The following is a 17,187-nucleotide window of genomic DNA, read 5'->3' as shown; positions in this document are numbered from 1 at the left end:
GCTATGTATCAGAACTTTCTAGGACTAAGGGATAGTACTTAATCCCTACTCTGTAGAAAGCAGAAGCAGCTCAGGGGCTTGCAGTAGGTCTTAGCACACAGAATGGCCGCTAGAGATAATTAAAGCGATTATCAATATATCAAGCTGTACCAAAATAGACAATGTATGCAGCTGGAAAGAATATGAAGTACAGTGTTTATGCGTTGACCCTGTTCTTTTCCTCTGGACCTCGCTTTTCAGCCAGCACGGTGTTGAGCATGAGCCCGGGGTTTTGCTTTAGAAACCATCTGTTATTTTCACCTGTAATTCATCTAAGAAGACAGAGCAGATCTTTCCCCGAGTTCATTTCATACGTGCGGTGTCTGTGTTAACAGTCACACATCCCTTTATATCAACCTGATGAGAACAATTGAGTTTTATTTTCACACCCTAACTCCCTTAATGCTGCTACATTTTGCTCCTTGCAAATGCTGCCTATATAACTTTTGTCTTTTTATTTCCTCCCATTATGTTGATAACACTCCTTTGCATCCGTGAGCTTTGAAGCCATTTTCTTTAGAGGAGGCCAGGTAGATGCTGTGTGATTTCACTTCACTTAACAAAGCCGTTGGGATAAATGCATTATACACATCGTGGATCTCTTATCCCACGTTCTTGAAAATAATGTATTCATGACAGTGCTTTCTCAGTGTTAACGTTCTGATGTCTATTATTAAACTACACCCGAGTTTGAATTTTGAAAAGATACTATTATTTCCACACACCTTCTCATACATATTTAAGATTCTTCTGATGTTATAGTTGACATATTTATTACCTTTTTTATATTAGTCTCTATTAGTCATATTTGTTGAAGTCATTTTAGCTTTATATGTCATATAACCTTTCTAAACAGAATTATCTCCTAATATATGTATAAGTGTGATGGTTTGTCTGGTAAATACAGGAAACCTAGTTAGCAAAATATGGGAAAAGAAACAGCCCTTTTCTGCTTGAGCCAAGTTGAATTTATTGATCTGTTCAGGACTACTAGAGTAGAATGTTAAATAAATACATGAAAAGTGCTAAGATTTTCAACATATAAAAATAAGGAAAAATTATGTTAAAGTGTCTGATTTTGTTGTATCAAAAATGGTCTTGATCTTATCCAGCATATTTTCCAATTTGTCACTGAACCATATCATGGAAGTGTGACCATTCATACCATGAAAACTGTCTTTTTTATTAATACAATTAATTTTTTATTAATACAATTTCTCTATTAACATCCTAAATCTAAACAAGGGAAGTAATTAGTCAGGACAGCTGGAAAATAATGAAATACCTTTTCTGAGGGCATGTAGCATGCCATTTTAGGCTTGAATAATCAGAGATAGAATGATGGGGATACCAAGACTATTCACACCAGAGCCTGAGAGCTGTTTGGGCATCCTGGTCCAAGATGGCAGACACAAGAGGGAGGGCTCAAGACCAGTTGTGAGGACTGGTTATAGTCAAGCTTTCTCCAAGAGTACCTCAAATCAAATGGAAAATGGAATTCCCAGCCCCATTTAAAGTAGCATAGATGTTCAGAGCACATCAGTGTCCATAAACTTTCTTCCCTGAAGCATACTGATGGTCAGAGACACGAGTGTGTGTGTTCATGGTCAAACTACTAAGGATGGATACTGGCTGCTTGCTGCTCCAAGCTGAATGCAGAGTAGAGATAGCTAGTTCAAGAAAGCCGGGTGAACCCAGAAAAGATTCCAAGGTTAAAACAAAGTCTGTGTTACCCCAATGGAAGCTCCTTAGCTAGTGGCTTTCGCCAACACCCACTCACTTTTTAAAAAGGAGGAGTAAGGGCCTTGTTGCTCTTCTTCCAACATTTAGTGTTAAATTTCTTAGAATTTAATACAGTTCACAGCACATTCTGGAAGCTCTGAAACTACAGGGAATTAGTTAGCTGGAACAATTTCTCAAGACAATTTTGCCTTACAAATGATCACACTTCCATGAATCTTTCATAATCTTAGGTAATCCAATCGATCAGAATCAGCCAAGAACAGTCAATGAGTAATTGCATCCAATATTCAAGTTGGGGGTTTCAAATGAAAGGATATACCATGATTCTATCTTGTTCTTGAAGTGAACAAAAATGACCAAATGTTAGTGAATTCTAACCATCATTTCCAGTAAGCATGTCAGAACATCCATGTGTCTCCTCAGATGATGATAAGCACAGGAAAACTCGAGTCTGACAGAGGAAGGGTAGCCATGCCACACTCTTGTCTGGCATAGCAGGCTTCCAGAGCCATCAAGAGAAGAATCCAAATCTTTCTCATACTGTACTGACCAAGGTCTCTGTGCTCATGGCAGATGATAATCCATCTCATGTATACAATTGCTCCTGTTTTGGTTTTGCGTTTTGAAGTTTTTGGAATAGTTGGGAGATTTTGGTTTAGCTTGCCACCCAAGTCATTGTCTCCAAAGTTCTTATCAAGAACTTTTATCAGTACTCGGTGAAAGTGTTGGTGTCAGAATGGATTTGAGTTGGTGTCTCCCTCCCCTGTAGGTCTTGCGTTCACTTCTACTTAGGTGCCAAGCACTTGGGAGCATCCCTCACATGTTCACATCCCTCATGCCCTCTGCTGCCACAGGGAACTGGGATGGACACATTTGCATCCTTGTCCCTCAGCCGTCTGCTCACTCACACCCCTCAGACTTCACTCCTCCGTGACTACTAATATTACTATTCCTCTGGCTGAGCGTCAATTCATCTGTTGTTTGAGACGTACTGTTTCTTGCTCGCTTTACACTAATTTTTCCTTCTTCATTCTTTCCCTCTCTTTCTGAATCAGGTACCTACCCTCTGAACCGTACCCAGTCTTTTCTGGACTTTTCTACAGCTTCTTTACCTGAACCCTTAAAGAGTCTGTTTACTATTTCTGACAGTACCAAAGATTTTCTCAGGGAAACATAATTGTAAGTATGTAAGTATTACCTTTAAAAAAAATTCCACAAAAGATTTTTATGGTTTCACCGCAATGTAAGGTAATCTATTTTTTTTTTTTTCAAAAAGGCAAGGATAGGGCATCTCTGTGGGGCATTTGTAAAGTTTACCCTTCTCATCTTTATGACACAGAATTCCGGGGTGTTCTAATTAAAATGCATAAGTATTTCCCAGCACTTGACATGTGCCATTCAGTAACAGTTCCTGCTCTGAGCAGTCTGAAGAAAGCCCGACCCTAATCCCTTTACAGTTTAACCACAGCTCGCTCTTTTCTTTTTCTTTCTCGTTCAGAAACCTTATGCTTGTCAAATTCCAGGATGTACAAAGCGCTACACAGACCCAAGCTCCCTCAGAAAGCACGTGAAGGCACATTCTTCCCGAGAGCAGCAAGCAAGGAAAAAGGTAAATTTCAAAGGGAGTTTTTTTTCCAGCTGGGAAAAGCATGTTTGAATTATCCTTGCAGTGTACAGAGTTTCTGTGTGGCATGGAAATCTTTTGAGTTTGAAGATGTCCTGTGCTGGATACTGAGGACAGAGAGGTCTTCCCTGAGGCAAGGCTGTACTTGGCACAACTAATACAGTCATGTAAAAATCTCTGTGGAAGCTTGTATATGAGAATTGGAGAAAATTAATGCCAGCCACCAACCCCAGGAAATGTTAATAACAAAAAGCTTTTATGGAAATTTCTGGAAGCTCTTTCTGGAGAGAAACACTTTTTCATAAAAGTACTAGCTAGCTCAAATAATTTCCACTCTAATGAAGAACTTGGGTGACCCTCTTGGATCGAGAGACCATTCCCCATGGTTGGCTTGAGGGAAGCTAGCTGATTGGTACTATGCATGAAATCATGGGTAGAGGGGACAAGATACTGAACTTAAATTGGCCTTGACAGCAGTGAGAGATTAATGCAGCTTTCAAAATCTGCAAATATTACAGTGTTATAGGCTTAGAATAAATGTCTAAGGTCATCCAGGCATCCTGTGTTAATTTGGCTTTGTGAATTTCTCAACTGGCTGGCCCGGCTGGCTTTCCAAACATTTGAGACAGGGGATTTACTGTCCTTTAAGTAATTTCATAACTGACCTTTTTTGTGGGAATGTGAGGGTGTGGGCGCATATGCATATTCTTGTGTGGGTGGACACACATGTATACACACCTATAGGTAGAGGCCCGAAGTCACCGTGGCTGTTGTTCCTCAGGAACTGTCCAGTTGCTTTGACACCACCTCTCAAACAGTGACTTCAGAAGTGTGTGCCACCACAGATGGCTTATCACTCAGACTGACCTCTGGTCCTCATGCTCAGACAATAATTACTTCACCCACTGAGCTGTCTCCAGCACCCAAGCTTTTAAATATTTGAACATTTAGTAGAATGCTTTGTCCCTGGAAGAAGTGAGTTGCATTAACTTGGTGTTTTTAGTACAAGGGTATTTGGGTCATTGTGTCTTTTTGTCAAAATTGTGCATTTTCTTTCATAGTTTTTTTGGCATTTGACATTGGTGTTAGGAAATTCTGTGTGTGTGTGTGTGTGTACACCTACATACCTACATTGAAGTTTTTCTATTTGGAGATACTAACTTGAGTGCCAGTGGAGGGCTTATAGACAGAAAGTTCTTAAACCAAGCCTTCCTTTTGAGAAAGCAAACCACTCTGCTGCAAGGACTTGACAGTTACACTTAACTACTTACAAAGCCAGTCTTATAAATTAGTAGTTAAAATACTTTCCCTCTAGAAATAGATTTAATTTATCTCTTCATAAAATATATTGTTACCCAGAACCATTTGGCATGGGCTAGGTATGATCTGATGTTAGAAAGGCAGAGGAATTTTATTTAGTGTAAATAAAACTGAATAAACAATGCCTCCTCGTAAAATAACACATTGTCACAATTGGATCCTTGAGCAGAGTTGTTGTCTATTGGCTTTGTCATTGTCTGTAGCTTACAAAACTCAAAGGAATAAATTATTTATTTAGCAAAAGAGGGCTTTCATTCTAAATCTGACCATTTGCTACCTCCAAGTTGTCTCTAATAAAGTGGGCTTTTACTAATAACACCAAGCTTATCATCAGTAAGATGAGCCACTTGAAGGTTCACCGAGCCACTGTCAAGCATGGAAGAGTATTAACCACCTATAGAGACAACAGTACTGATGCTCACAGGTGTGGAGGCACACAGGCTGTCTAGAGATTGTTAAATACTTTCTCTGTGGAATAAAGGTGTGTGTTAGCCTCCTATAAAGAGAGAGTCGGTTTGATTATAGGCATATTTATTGAAGCACTAATCAAAAAAGGAAAGCATTGAGACTGTAAGGTATGGCTGTATTTATAGTTCTCCTGCAGCCTGAGTAGGCAGTCCAGGGAAGAACAGCGGCCTGTGAGCAGTCTGATGTCCTCATGTCAGACACCGCAGCCCTTCCTTAGTTCGGACTTCAGGGCAGGGGAGTATTCCCTCTCTAATGGCTTTGCTTTGGGGTCTGCTCTATTTTGTGCAAATCGGACTCGGTTGACTTCCTCTAACCGTTTGGCTCAGCCCTCAGTAACAAATGTACAGTGTTTACTTTTCAAAAACCCCTTCTAAGTCTGTGATAGGTAATTCATGAAATTAACATGATGTTGCTTCATCTAACAAAAAGAGGCTGTGTCACTCCCAAGAGAGGCAGCTGCTGATAAACCCCCAAATCAGCCCTTCCGTGCTGTTAAATCGAATGCCGATATCCCAGTGCGATACATTTACACGGTACAATGTTGTCACTAGACCTTAGAGAGCTCCTAATTGCTCACTCATGTCAGAACTTGGTATTTGAAGTATTTCCTGGCATCAATACTTAGAAAAAAAAAAGAAACAATAAACCTTTTAAGGCAGAATTAAGATTATTTACGACTTTAATTAAAAATTGGAAAACTGGCATGATTTCAAAAAGGGCTTTACAGAAATGTGAATTCATCAAAAATAACCATAAAAATTCCAAGGTGATAAAGGCACAGTGGAGTAATGGTCCCAGCCATAGGGAATTGTTTTGCTGAAAAGAATAAAACTCTATGCTGTCACACCCTGTTAGTCATGGACTTGCTTAATATACCCTGCCTGCCCGCCTCTCTCTAATCCTGTCTTTAACCTCCCCCTAGATGCTAAATGACATTATTTTGGTCTTAGCCAGTTTTATGAGGCCCAGCTCGGAAATTGGGTTCAGTAACAAACACCCGTAAGATAATGTATATAAGGAGAAGCAGGTTGCTCCTGAGTGGTACCCTGACCACAGGCATATGGTCCTTCCTGGCACGTGACCCGTTCCACCAGAAAATAAGATGGACCTGGAATCTTAGCCAAACATTTCTCAAGATGTTTTAAGAAAGAAGAAGGAAAAGACCAGGGGAGCAGAGACAGTTTGGCTTATTGCATACAGAGAGTAGTTTCTCTTGTTTGCAAAAAGCAAGCAAGCATACACACACATACACCACATCTCACCAGCCAGCAGGCACCCAGACTTGTTCATCTGATGTACGCTGCAGTTCTTGAATGCTTTGAAACAGGGGCGCACCGATAAAATGAGTAGGCAAGCATTCAAGCCACCAGAAAAGGTATTCATTGGGAATAGAATTTAGCCTCCAGAGCAAAAGGTACAGAATCTGTCCTTCAATTCTTCCCGATGCGCGAGTGAAATACGAGAAGACTAGGGCAGATGAGCCACTTGAAATTCTTCTCAAGGCTGTGAGTTTTATCAGAATTTTTCATTTTCACCCTGGAAGTACCAGGAACATGGTTTTCTTCAACCCTAGCCTGTTGTCAAAATGGACTTTAAAAGAAAAATGAATACAAGCAATGCCTGAGAGTTAGAGGTGACGTGAATCTTCATCCAACCCGCACTTGCTTAAAGATTCTAAACTTTACGAATTATTAATGTTTGTTAGACATTGACCTTTGATTGGCTGAACGTCAGTGATGTTCACTTTCATGACCTCAACACCAGCGATTGCAGTTACCTACGTTTATATTTCGTACTTAGAGTGAGTTCTGTCTGTATTCTGGCTGTGCACAGGCAGTTTACTTAATGCAGTTTTCTTCAAGTGAGATGGGTAATTCTTTAGACTGTTAAAAGCCGCCATCTTTCTCCAGAATCTCCCCGAACTATAAATGTCACGGGGGAGCCCATGGCTTACTTTGCATTGTGTAGTTCTTGGAACCATGAGAAGATAGATGGAAATAATACTTCCCTGTAAATTGGAGTTTGGAGCATAATGGTAATGAAGCTTTTTTCCCCCATCCTTTGTTTTCTGCTTTGATCTGTGGGGTGGGGTCTTAGTCTGTGGGGTGGGGTCTTTGGCAGGTGGTTTGTACATTGAAGTCCTCTCCAAATTCCACAGTTCCTTGTCATTATTTGTCCTTTGTTCCTTTAAAGGAATCAGTTAAAAATCATCAATAGAGTATTAGGAATTAGCCCATACCACAGTTTGGCCTTAGGATAATAAGCCAGTCCAACTCTTCTGTCATGCTTTAGTAACACTGCTATAGTGGATGTGTGTGAGGAGGACTCTGTTATAGGGATGATATTCAGTCAGTACAGAGTTGCCTTTTTAACAGCTCACGAACATCTGTGCATCGTCCCATTGGTGATAAACAGTGATAAGCGACTAACTTCACACCTCAGAACGCTGGCAAGACACATCTGGATCCCATCCCCCTCAGCCGAGAGGAGATCAGTTCCAAGAAAGATGGTGGGAGATGCTCTTGAAAGAAAAGCGTTCGACGAACAGTAGTGACGAGAAGAAGTGCTTATGTTTTAATGGAAAACATCCTTATACACCATCACAAATTCTAACACATATCCACAACTATTGCTACTTGGAACAAGTTGCCTGGCAGCTTCGATGGCAACCTGGCCCAGCACAATAGTGCTTTCATGTTTGAAGTATGCTGCTGCTTCTGTATGTGGATTGGGGCTCAGAATAATCCATACTTGTGGGAGTTGGTGGGGGGCTTGAGGGAGATTGTCTTTCGTTGGAAAGACCAGTGAATAAAATGAGCGTGTGTTCTTTATACCATCAGAAGAACTGCATTCGTCTTTACAGGAGAATATGTGCTGCCACCCCTGGGATGATGGCCCAGCGTCTTAACTATAGTAAAAGTTGTTGCCCATGCCCTGCTCCTGAAACACATTCCGTGGCGATGTTATTAGATAGGTTTTATTTGGTTGATGTTGTTCTCATTCTTAGATTTATTTTTGGTTTGCGTGTGTAAATGCTTTTACCTGGTAAGTGCACCACTTTTCCTGGTTTGGAGGTCAGAAAAGGATATTGGGTACACTGGACTGGAGTTAAGGTTGTTTTTGAGCCACCATGTGGGGAGCTGGAACTGAACCCAAGTCCCCAGCACTAGCAGCAAATGGACTAACCGTCCTTAAGGAAGCCGGCACACAGAAGAACCACTTCCTTCTCAGCACCTTCATGAAGCAGCTTTTCAAGTAGACATTTTACAAGGGTCTCCAAAGTTTCCTTTATCACATGTTGTAAGTATTTATTGGTTACCTACTGTGTGCTGGACACTGGTTAGCGCCATGGAAGCAAACGCATGGAGGAGATGTGTTTTCTGCTCTCTTCGGTTGGCATTCCGATGAAGGTGAGCACATGAGAAACTGGTGTGACATTAGTGCAAATAGGGAAGACACAGGAAGGCTGATAATGGGATGGGTGTGAGCTGAGATGGTCCAGGAACTGAGCAGAGGGGCAAAGATATTACGTCTTTAAAAATGAGGGAAAAATACATTGGTTGCAGTATTCTAGAAAACCACTGATTCAGTCCAGATATTGTACTTTCCTGTTTGAGCTGACTTTCAAAGAACCCTGCTAGCACTTTTTGAATTGTCTGGCTCATGTTAGGGTTTTTGTTTGATTTGTGTGTTTATTTCTTTGTTTTGAGACAGGGTACCACTGTGTAGCTCAGGCTGGCCTTGAACTTGGGATCTTACTTACTGCTTTAGCATTCTCAGTTCTGGGACCACACATAGAAGTGCTTTAGCTTTAGCTTAGTTGCCCCTTTCTTCAGCTTGTCCTCATTAGTTGGGGTGGCATGAACGTGACAAGTTTTGGCCATCAAAACTGGTGGCTTCTACCTCCAGGCACACAGCACAACTCAGGTGGTCAACATGTGTGATCCTTTGAGCCTGATTTGCAGGTGAGGCCTTGGCTGCTCCTGACCATTTTGAGTGACATGAGGCTGTCTCTGCACTCCTAAGATGACAGGTCTAATGGAGACATGTGCTTACAGGGCAGCAGAGATGGGTGTGATATGTCATGCCAACACATTGCCTTGCGACATGGTACACAGTGTCTTTGCGAACATCCAAGGCTGTTAAAGGACTGAAGGCATGTCTTTTCATCCTTGAAGCCACTGTTGTTTGTTGTTGTTGTTGAATCAATCACTAAACGTTGTTATGTGTAGTAAGGTCATTTTGTTTCTGTACCTGCTAAAATCTCTTACTTGGCACCAAAACCCAGCATATAAAAACATAAGGGCTGGCTGTCTCCTATCATCCTGGCAAACCACCTGAAGAATGAGGACCCTCTGGCGTTGCTTCACTCTGCAGTTTCAGGCAGTCCAGTGCCCAAGCTTAGCTACCTTAGGGCAACAGTTGTTTTCCTAATTGATTGACAGAAAGAACTTCCTACATTTCGCATTCTTTCTCATGATTATAATGAAAATTATTTGGGGAGAAAAAAAACATTTACCACAGAGTCTTTGAAGTCTGAACACTATGTTTAAGCTACCAAGAGACTGTCTCACGCTGCCCCTCCCAGGTGTCCCTACTCTTTGTCTCAGCTTCCAAAACACTCGAGCCTCTTTTCATGGTTACTGTTCCCTCTGCTAGTTCGTGCCTGTCTTCCCTTCTCTGCTTCAGCTGAACTCTGTCTCCTCTCTCCCTGGGTAATGCTTTCACATTGATTGTACCTTGGCCCTCTGAGCTGGGAGGATTTATTTTCAGGGTGACTTCACACAAGGACTTGGCTATGCCTGATGCAAAAACTTTTCCTGGCACATACTGGGCAGGTGGCCTTGTCCCCGCCGTGTTTGGATTGGACACCAGGAGGTACTAGCTTCTTTTAAACGGTGCTTAGGATTGCATCGTGACTTAACAAGTTACACTCCTCTAGTTTTTCCACTTTCCCATCTTTGCAGCTACTTTGAAAGGCAAACACTGGGCCCCAGAGGTGAAAGAGAAGCCGTTTCAGGAGAAAAAGCATTGTTGTGTCACGTAGCAGCCATCCCCGGCAGCCCATTGTGAGTGACAACACATGAACAATGTCCTTGGAAACGCTTTCCTCCTTGAGAACTGAGTATTCTTGGAGGAGCCATCTCTCAGAGATTGCTGCAGCCTGTCTTTCAGGAACATATGGAGGCTGCAAAAATGGCTCATAAAAAGGAAAGGAAATGGACCCAAACCAGAAGGAATTAAAGTTTAAGCCCACGATGCTCGATTCTGTCCCGGGGTTATTACCTGAGCTTTCCTGGGATGGATGGAGATGGAGAGCTTGAAGAAGCTTGAGAATGTCCCCCCAAAGACATGCAAAACAAATTATTTTTTCTTTTTTTCTTTAGAAACGTTCCCTGGACTTCACTGGTAGAAATTAAGATTCCAAGGCAAAAGCAAGACACCTAGTGAATGACAGCCTTACTTTTATGACTTTGGTTATAACTACCTTCCCCTAAGATATTACCCAGTTAAGAATATTTCACCCTCTTTGCTCTTGAATATTGACTTCCCTAGCATACAATTTTAAGACATTCAAGTTATTCCACAAGTATTTTCACAACATTTCTTGGGTCTGAGATTTTGTTACGTGTTTGGATGCATGAAACGGTAAGATAGTTTCCTTTCCCCAGAGGCAGAGAGGCAGTCTTAGTTGGAGCTTCTATTGCTTCGATAAGACACCATGACCAAAAGCAACTTGAAAAGGAAGAGGCTCATTTCTGCTTACAACTTTCAGGTCACTGTCAAAGTTATGACAAGAACACAAGGCAGTAACCTGGAGGCAGGAGCTGAAGTCAAGGCGATGGTAGAGTGTTGCTTACTGGCTTGCGCTTCTTGGCTTGATCAGCTTGCCTTCCAAGAGCACCTCCCCAGAGATGGCCCTGCCGACTGTGAGCTGGGCCCTGCCACACCAATCATAAACCTAGACAGTACACCGCAGGCATAGTTGTAGGCCATTCAGTAGGGATTGTTTTTTTCAATTGACAGTCCTCTTTGAAAATGACTCTAGTTTGTGTCAAGTTGACATAAACAGCACCGATATTCAAGCTGGATTTTGACAAGATGAGGACTAGCTGTGTTGCTAGTTAATTGGAGAATGAAATGGGACTGTAAGCAATGACCAGAGTCAGGAGTTGATGTACTTTTAGAGGGTTGGAAGGAAGCAATCTGGATTGAAATGAGAGAAGAGGAAGTGGCAATGGATTGAGTGTGAGTGGTAAGAGGAAGAGACAGATAAAGAAAGCTGCATTGTTCCTGCTCGTTTGGGTTGTTTAGCCAGGAGTAGGACCCATCTGACACGGGCTAAAGCCTCGTCTGGGAAGTTCTTACATCTTTAAGATTGACGACATCAGACCCACAGCGACCATCAGATAATGGAGTCAACTGACTGAAGATACTAAGCACTCACATAATGTCTTCACAGCAATATTTAAATTGTGAATGTTTTATTAACTAGGGTAGATTATAGGCTAGCCAAGGAAAAACATAAAACTGACCGTCACTAAAGTCCATTATGATGAATTTAAACCGTGATTTCTTTATTTAAAGATAAGATTAGCTGCATGAGACTGAGGCATCGTGAACTTCTAAGTGTCCTTTACATCAGTGCTAATTGATTATTCATTAGGAGAAGAGAAGAGAATTATCAGATGTACCTGGTCCTATTCTCTCTCACTTAGCATTGCCTGTTGAGCGTCAGTATGTCCAGGTTAGCTAATTTAGAAACACCGTGCCGAGAGAAGAGCTTATTCTGCTTGAAGGACGTGAGTTAATGCCGAGTTCTTCACTTATGTATTACATTGTGATGCTGGAATTTATGCAGTTGCACAACTTTATTATGATACGTTAAAACTTACAAAGCAGTGGGCTTTGTCATAACTGTATGATGTTCATTAATGCAGTTGTCCATGTCATAGTGAGATAATGGCGGTAAAACACTGAGCGTGGTACCCGACACAGTGTGTATTGCCATCAAAGCTAGCTGTTCTCCAAGGGATTATGTGTTACCCATTACACGGCGTTCATAGGGAATACCAAGAGGTCGTTGGAATATCAGTAAGCTAACAGCAATCTGCTTCAGGTACTTTGATTAATTTTCCCCTTAAAGTGATCTTAGCTGCTTAAAAATAATTAATGAAAAGAGATTATGATGTGAATAAAAATTGATAATCTAGCTACTCTATTTTCCCCCCCCCCAAAAAAAAAGAAACCTCATGACTTTTTTTTTTTTAAATTTGTTTTGGAACTCTCTGCCAGACAGTCTGACCTGACTATTTTCAGAAATTTTTGTCTTTAGCTTGAGAATGGTTATCTGACACCAGATCACTCATTATAGATGGAAGGTGCATGGCTCTTGTTTGCATAGTGAAGAGATTTCCCTTGTGTCCGGTGTAGATGCTGACTGTACTGAGTGAACCTCATGTAACTTCACAGGCTTACCAGTTTACTTACTTTTATATTTATCACCCATTTTATTTCTACTTAGGATCTGATTGATTCAGAGTGAGTCCAGGGCCTGAATTCCGCTCTTTCTTCCATCGCCAGTTTTAATGCTAGAACCTTTGGTCAAGTTGCTCCATGTCTCAGGATTGGAGCTGCACATTTGTAAGCTCAGGCTCATAATAACTGTTCATTCCGACGGTGTGAGTAGGGAGAAGGTCCACGCACAGTGATTGTTGCTGTCCTTTCCTCAGAGGGGTCAGGCATGGGAGGAGTCACAGGTCTTCTGTGTGGGGTGACAGCATGGGTCAGTATGGGCATGTCAATGCACAATGTTTTACTTTTTTTCCATTTCTGTTGAGGAAGCTGCCTTTGATAAGTGGCAGAAGAGGTCAGAGTAAGGAGCCGGAGAGATAGGTCAGCATGTAAGAGCAGTGGCTGCTTTTCCCGATTCCTGGCACCCACACGATGACTCGCAACCATCTGTAACTCTAGCTTTAGGCTCTCAAAGTCCTCTTTTGGCCGCTGTGGACACTGAAGACATATGGTGCATGTGTATACATGTACATAAAACATACACACACATAAGATTTTTTAAAGTATAAAAAGAGGTAAAATTACGCTAAAGCAAGAATTTTCTAAGGGAAAAGGAACATTTTTTCTTGGCCTATTGAGTTTTAGTTTTGCTGAAGAAGTCATGTGGCTGCCCTTGAGGTCCTCTACGGCTGCCATTGAAAGATCAGGTGAAACACAGACTCTGTGACTCAGGAGACTTCAGCTGTGAGCATGGCAATAGTGATATTAAGAAAGGTCTTGGGTCCCTGCCTCTGACACTTCCACATTTCAGAGCCATCATGAATGTACATATTATCTTACTTCATGTCTTTGGCCCTTAGACTCAGGATGAATTTTTTATTACATTGTCTAATCTCTCGTTTGTTTCTGAGAAGCTAAAGACTTAGAAGTAGGCAGGAAGCCAAGAGTGATGGCAGAGGTGGCACGCTGCTTTCCTGCGAGCCAAGAGGCCGACAGAAAATGTGCCAGAGTTAGTTAATGCTGCCTAATGCAAAGCCATCCATTAAGTCTTGACATGCTGTTTGCAATCTTGGCATTTCTCTAAATGTTTTGGCGAAAGAATTTTCTCCCACTTGGCAATCCAGAGTTCTCTTTACAAATGCTGGCAAGGTGTCGTGCGATGTCTGAAATGTTCACTGTTTCCTCTGTTGGTTGAGTAGCTTGAGTTAGCTGTTGAAGGATTACAGATAGTAGCTGCCTCTCTGAGGCTATTTATTCTTTTAACCAGAATAGAAAGCTCTTTTGTCTAAGTGGCTTTTGAGGATGGGGTCTTTCTGCATCCAAACTGCAGAGACCTCCTATAGCAGCAGAGCAGCCATTGGTAGAAGTGTAGTTCAGCAGCATTAGAAGGTCCTTAAGTGCCACCTCTACCCTGCTGCCCATGAAGGCAATCCATTTCAGAAAACCCCAAAATGGGCTGGGAAGATGGCTCTGTGAGTAAAGTGTTCACTGTGCAAGCATGAGGACCTGAATTCAGATCAACAAACACTCATAAAAACCCAAGTATTACAGCCATGCCTGTGACCCAGTGTTGGGAGCTCAGAGATAAGTGGAACTGTCTAGGTGAAACGGTGAGTTCTGGGACCAGTGAGAGGTCCTGTCTCACAAAGTAAGGTGGAAGCAAAGAGGATGCCCAGAGTTAATCTCTGGTCTCTACAGTTACATACATGGACATATAGGCAGACATGTGACAGAAAGACATTTGAACAGAGGGAGACCAGCATGCATGCACAGGTGCGTGCACACACACACAAACACACACACACACACACACACACACACACACACACACACACACACACACACCCCTAAAAAACAGATATTCAGAAATCCTCTTCAAGTAATCTGAAGCTTTCTGACTTCCAGGGGGAATCTTTATTGGACTATTACCAGGTTTAGCCTGACTACACAAACCTTATACTAGAGAGCTGAAAGCCTAAGTACCCATTCCATATTCAGTTCTGTTTCCAAGGGAGCTTTTTTGTTTTGAGAGTGACCTTGCTTGTACACATAGAAACATAGCTTTAATATTCCCGGTTCTCCAAATCTTTTTGTGATCACATACATTCTAGGTCATTTTGCAAATGGATCACATAGAACTCCTTTGTCTCCATTTCCCTGGCAGTGGAGAATACAGTTTCATCAATAGGCATGTGAAAGTCACTTAGGCAAGCATTGAGCTTGGGAAGGTTTGCAAGGGAGCTGATGTTGAAGGGTCTTGGTCTGCCCTGCTAAGATGGTCAGTTCTCTGATTCAGGGAGATAACCATGGTGCTAATGTAGGAATTAGTGAGTGATTTGGGATGCAAGGAGATGGGCAGTTAGTTAGGTTGGCATTTCCATTAATCAGCCTTCTTTTGGTGCTGTGGTTCATCTGGCTGTGTCTACACCCAGCTGTGTTACCATCAATTCTAGCTTTCTCCACCTTTCTAAAGCTGTCATGGGAGACCGCTAAGTGTCTTACCGGGATTGGCTCATTGTATGCATGGTTTTCTCTCACACCAGCATGTGAGTAGAAAGTGACTCTCCGGGTGTTTTCTGTGACTACATCCTAGGTTCTGATTACTGCCTTCCTTATGCCTCACTCACCTGTGGGTAGAATCTTTCCAAGTATGAAGCCTACTCTCTCTCTCTCTCTTTCTCTGGCCATTGGTTGCATTTCCTAGCTTGGTCTTTTTTATTTTACTGGAATTTGGGTATGACTGTATCTCTCTCCATTTCCTAGCTTGGTGTAAGCTTTCTCTAAGCATATTTTCACATTCATTTACATGCACTTTTTACAGCGGACTCTAGATTTAGGTCCTAGATTCTCCCATTACCCCAGCCAGTTCTTTTGCTTTCTTCTTTCTTCTCCTGGTCTTTTTGCTCATTTTCTACTCTTCCCTTGGGAGTTTTGCTTCTCCTTTAATGTGCAACTCTATGAAAACTTAACATGCCACATAGTAACAAAGTTCCTATGTACTTTATCATGCCCAGTACAGAATGTCCCTAAGGTATATATATATATGACCCTGTGTTCAATCCTCAGCATTGGGGGAAAAGGGAAGAAAGAGAGAAAAATAATTGATTGTGCTCAGAGTCCAATGCATCCTCATTTAAAAATTCTGTAAGTTATATATATTTGTGTGTGTGTGTGTATTCATATATTCTTTGATTGAAAGGAAGATACCATCAAGAATAACATGCCTTGGTTTCAGATATGTTAAAATACATATTGGAATGAAGGAATCATGATGACTTTGTACTGATGTGTTTCCCATATTTATATCTATATCATTGGTCTGTGTGTCTGTCTGTCTGTCTGTTTATCTATCTGCTAGATATAGTGATGCAGATCTTTAATCCTAGCCATTAGAAGGCAAACACAGGTGGAGCTCTATCATTTTGGGGCCAGCCTGTTCTACATAGATAATTCCAAGACAGCCAGGGCTATATAGAGAGACTATTTCTATTACAAAAACAAAAACAACATATATATATATATATATATATATATATATATATATATATATATATATACACATACATACACATATACATGTATATGTATACACACACATATATTTATGTATATGCTTTTATTAATTAAAACATAGCAATTATAGTACTATATCAGTATCTTCTTAAAGATTTATTTTTACTTACATGTGTGCTTATTTTACCACCTTGTATGCATGTGCACTCCATGCATGTCTGGTTCCTGCAGAAGTCAAAAGAGGGCATCAGGTCCTCTGCAATTGAAGTTATGGTTGTGAGTTACCATGTAGGGTCTAGCAACTGAGCTCAGATCTTCTGGAAGAGCAAAAATTGCTCTTAGGCCTGCTGGGAGCCATCTCTTCCACCCTGGTGTAAGGGTCTTACTGGCTGCATTTTAAGATTTTAAGATTTAATATGTCTTAAACAGTCTTCCACCATTAGACATTTAGGTTGTTTTAATGTTTTACTATTATGAACAATTTTATATTACATATAATGATATAGAGATTTTAGTGTATGTTGTATAAAAATTCCTAACAACATATCATTGACAAGACTTTACAGAAGTATGAAGCAATGTAGTCATGTTGGGACTATATGAAACCAAATCTTACTTATACTTCACAAATATGAGGAAAGAGACAGAATTTGATGGGTACTACTAGACATTAGTGTGCAAGTGATAGCCTTGGGTTTCTGAAATGTAACCTTTTTTCCATGTTATTGGCCATTTGTGTTTCCTTTCCATGACTTGTCATTGATCTTTTCTAACTTTCTATGGAGAGCTTTATGTTGATTTAAAGTAACCAATGGCTATTAACTACGTCACTACATGTGTTACAGATGGTTTTAGTGGCTTGCCATTTTCGAAGCTTGATTCACCATGTGGCTGTTTACTCATAGACATTTTCCTACAGGTGCATTTTATAGAGCAATGGCTTCACATTTTGCCTCTTTGGAAGG

At 41.2% G+C, this 17,187-nt stretch overlaps 1 protein-coding gene across 5 annotated transcripts in view; it reads left to right on the top strand.

The window, feature by feature from the left end:
- Positions 1-17,187, top strand: part of Glis3 (GLIS family zinc finger 3) — a 421,415-nt gene that overhangs the window by 322,669 nt on the left and 81,559 nt on the right. For 4 of the 5 annotated variants that reach the window (NM_001305671.1, NM_175459.6, XM_006526984.4 and 1 more), the window contains one exon: positions 3,281-3,391. In NM_001305671.1, the coding sequence (NP_001292600.1) occupies positions 3,281-3,391 (111 nt within the window). The other variant, XM_006526987.4, reaches the window with a different exon arrangement.

This window comes from Mus musculus, chromosome 19 (assembly GCF_000001635.26).
Source record: "Mus musculus strain C57BL/6J chromosome 19, GRCm38.p6 C57BL/6J".
Lineage (NCBI taxonomy): Eukaryota > Metazoa > Chordata > Mammalia > Rodentia > Muridae > Mus > Mus musculus.
This window is presented reverse-complemented; position numbering and strand designations above follow the sequence as displayed.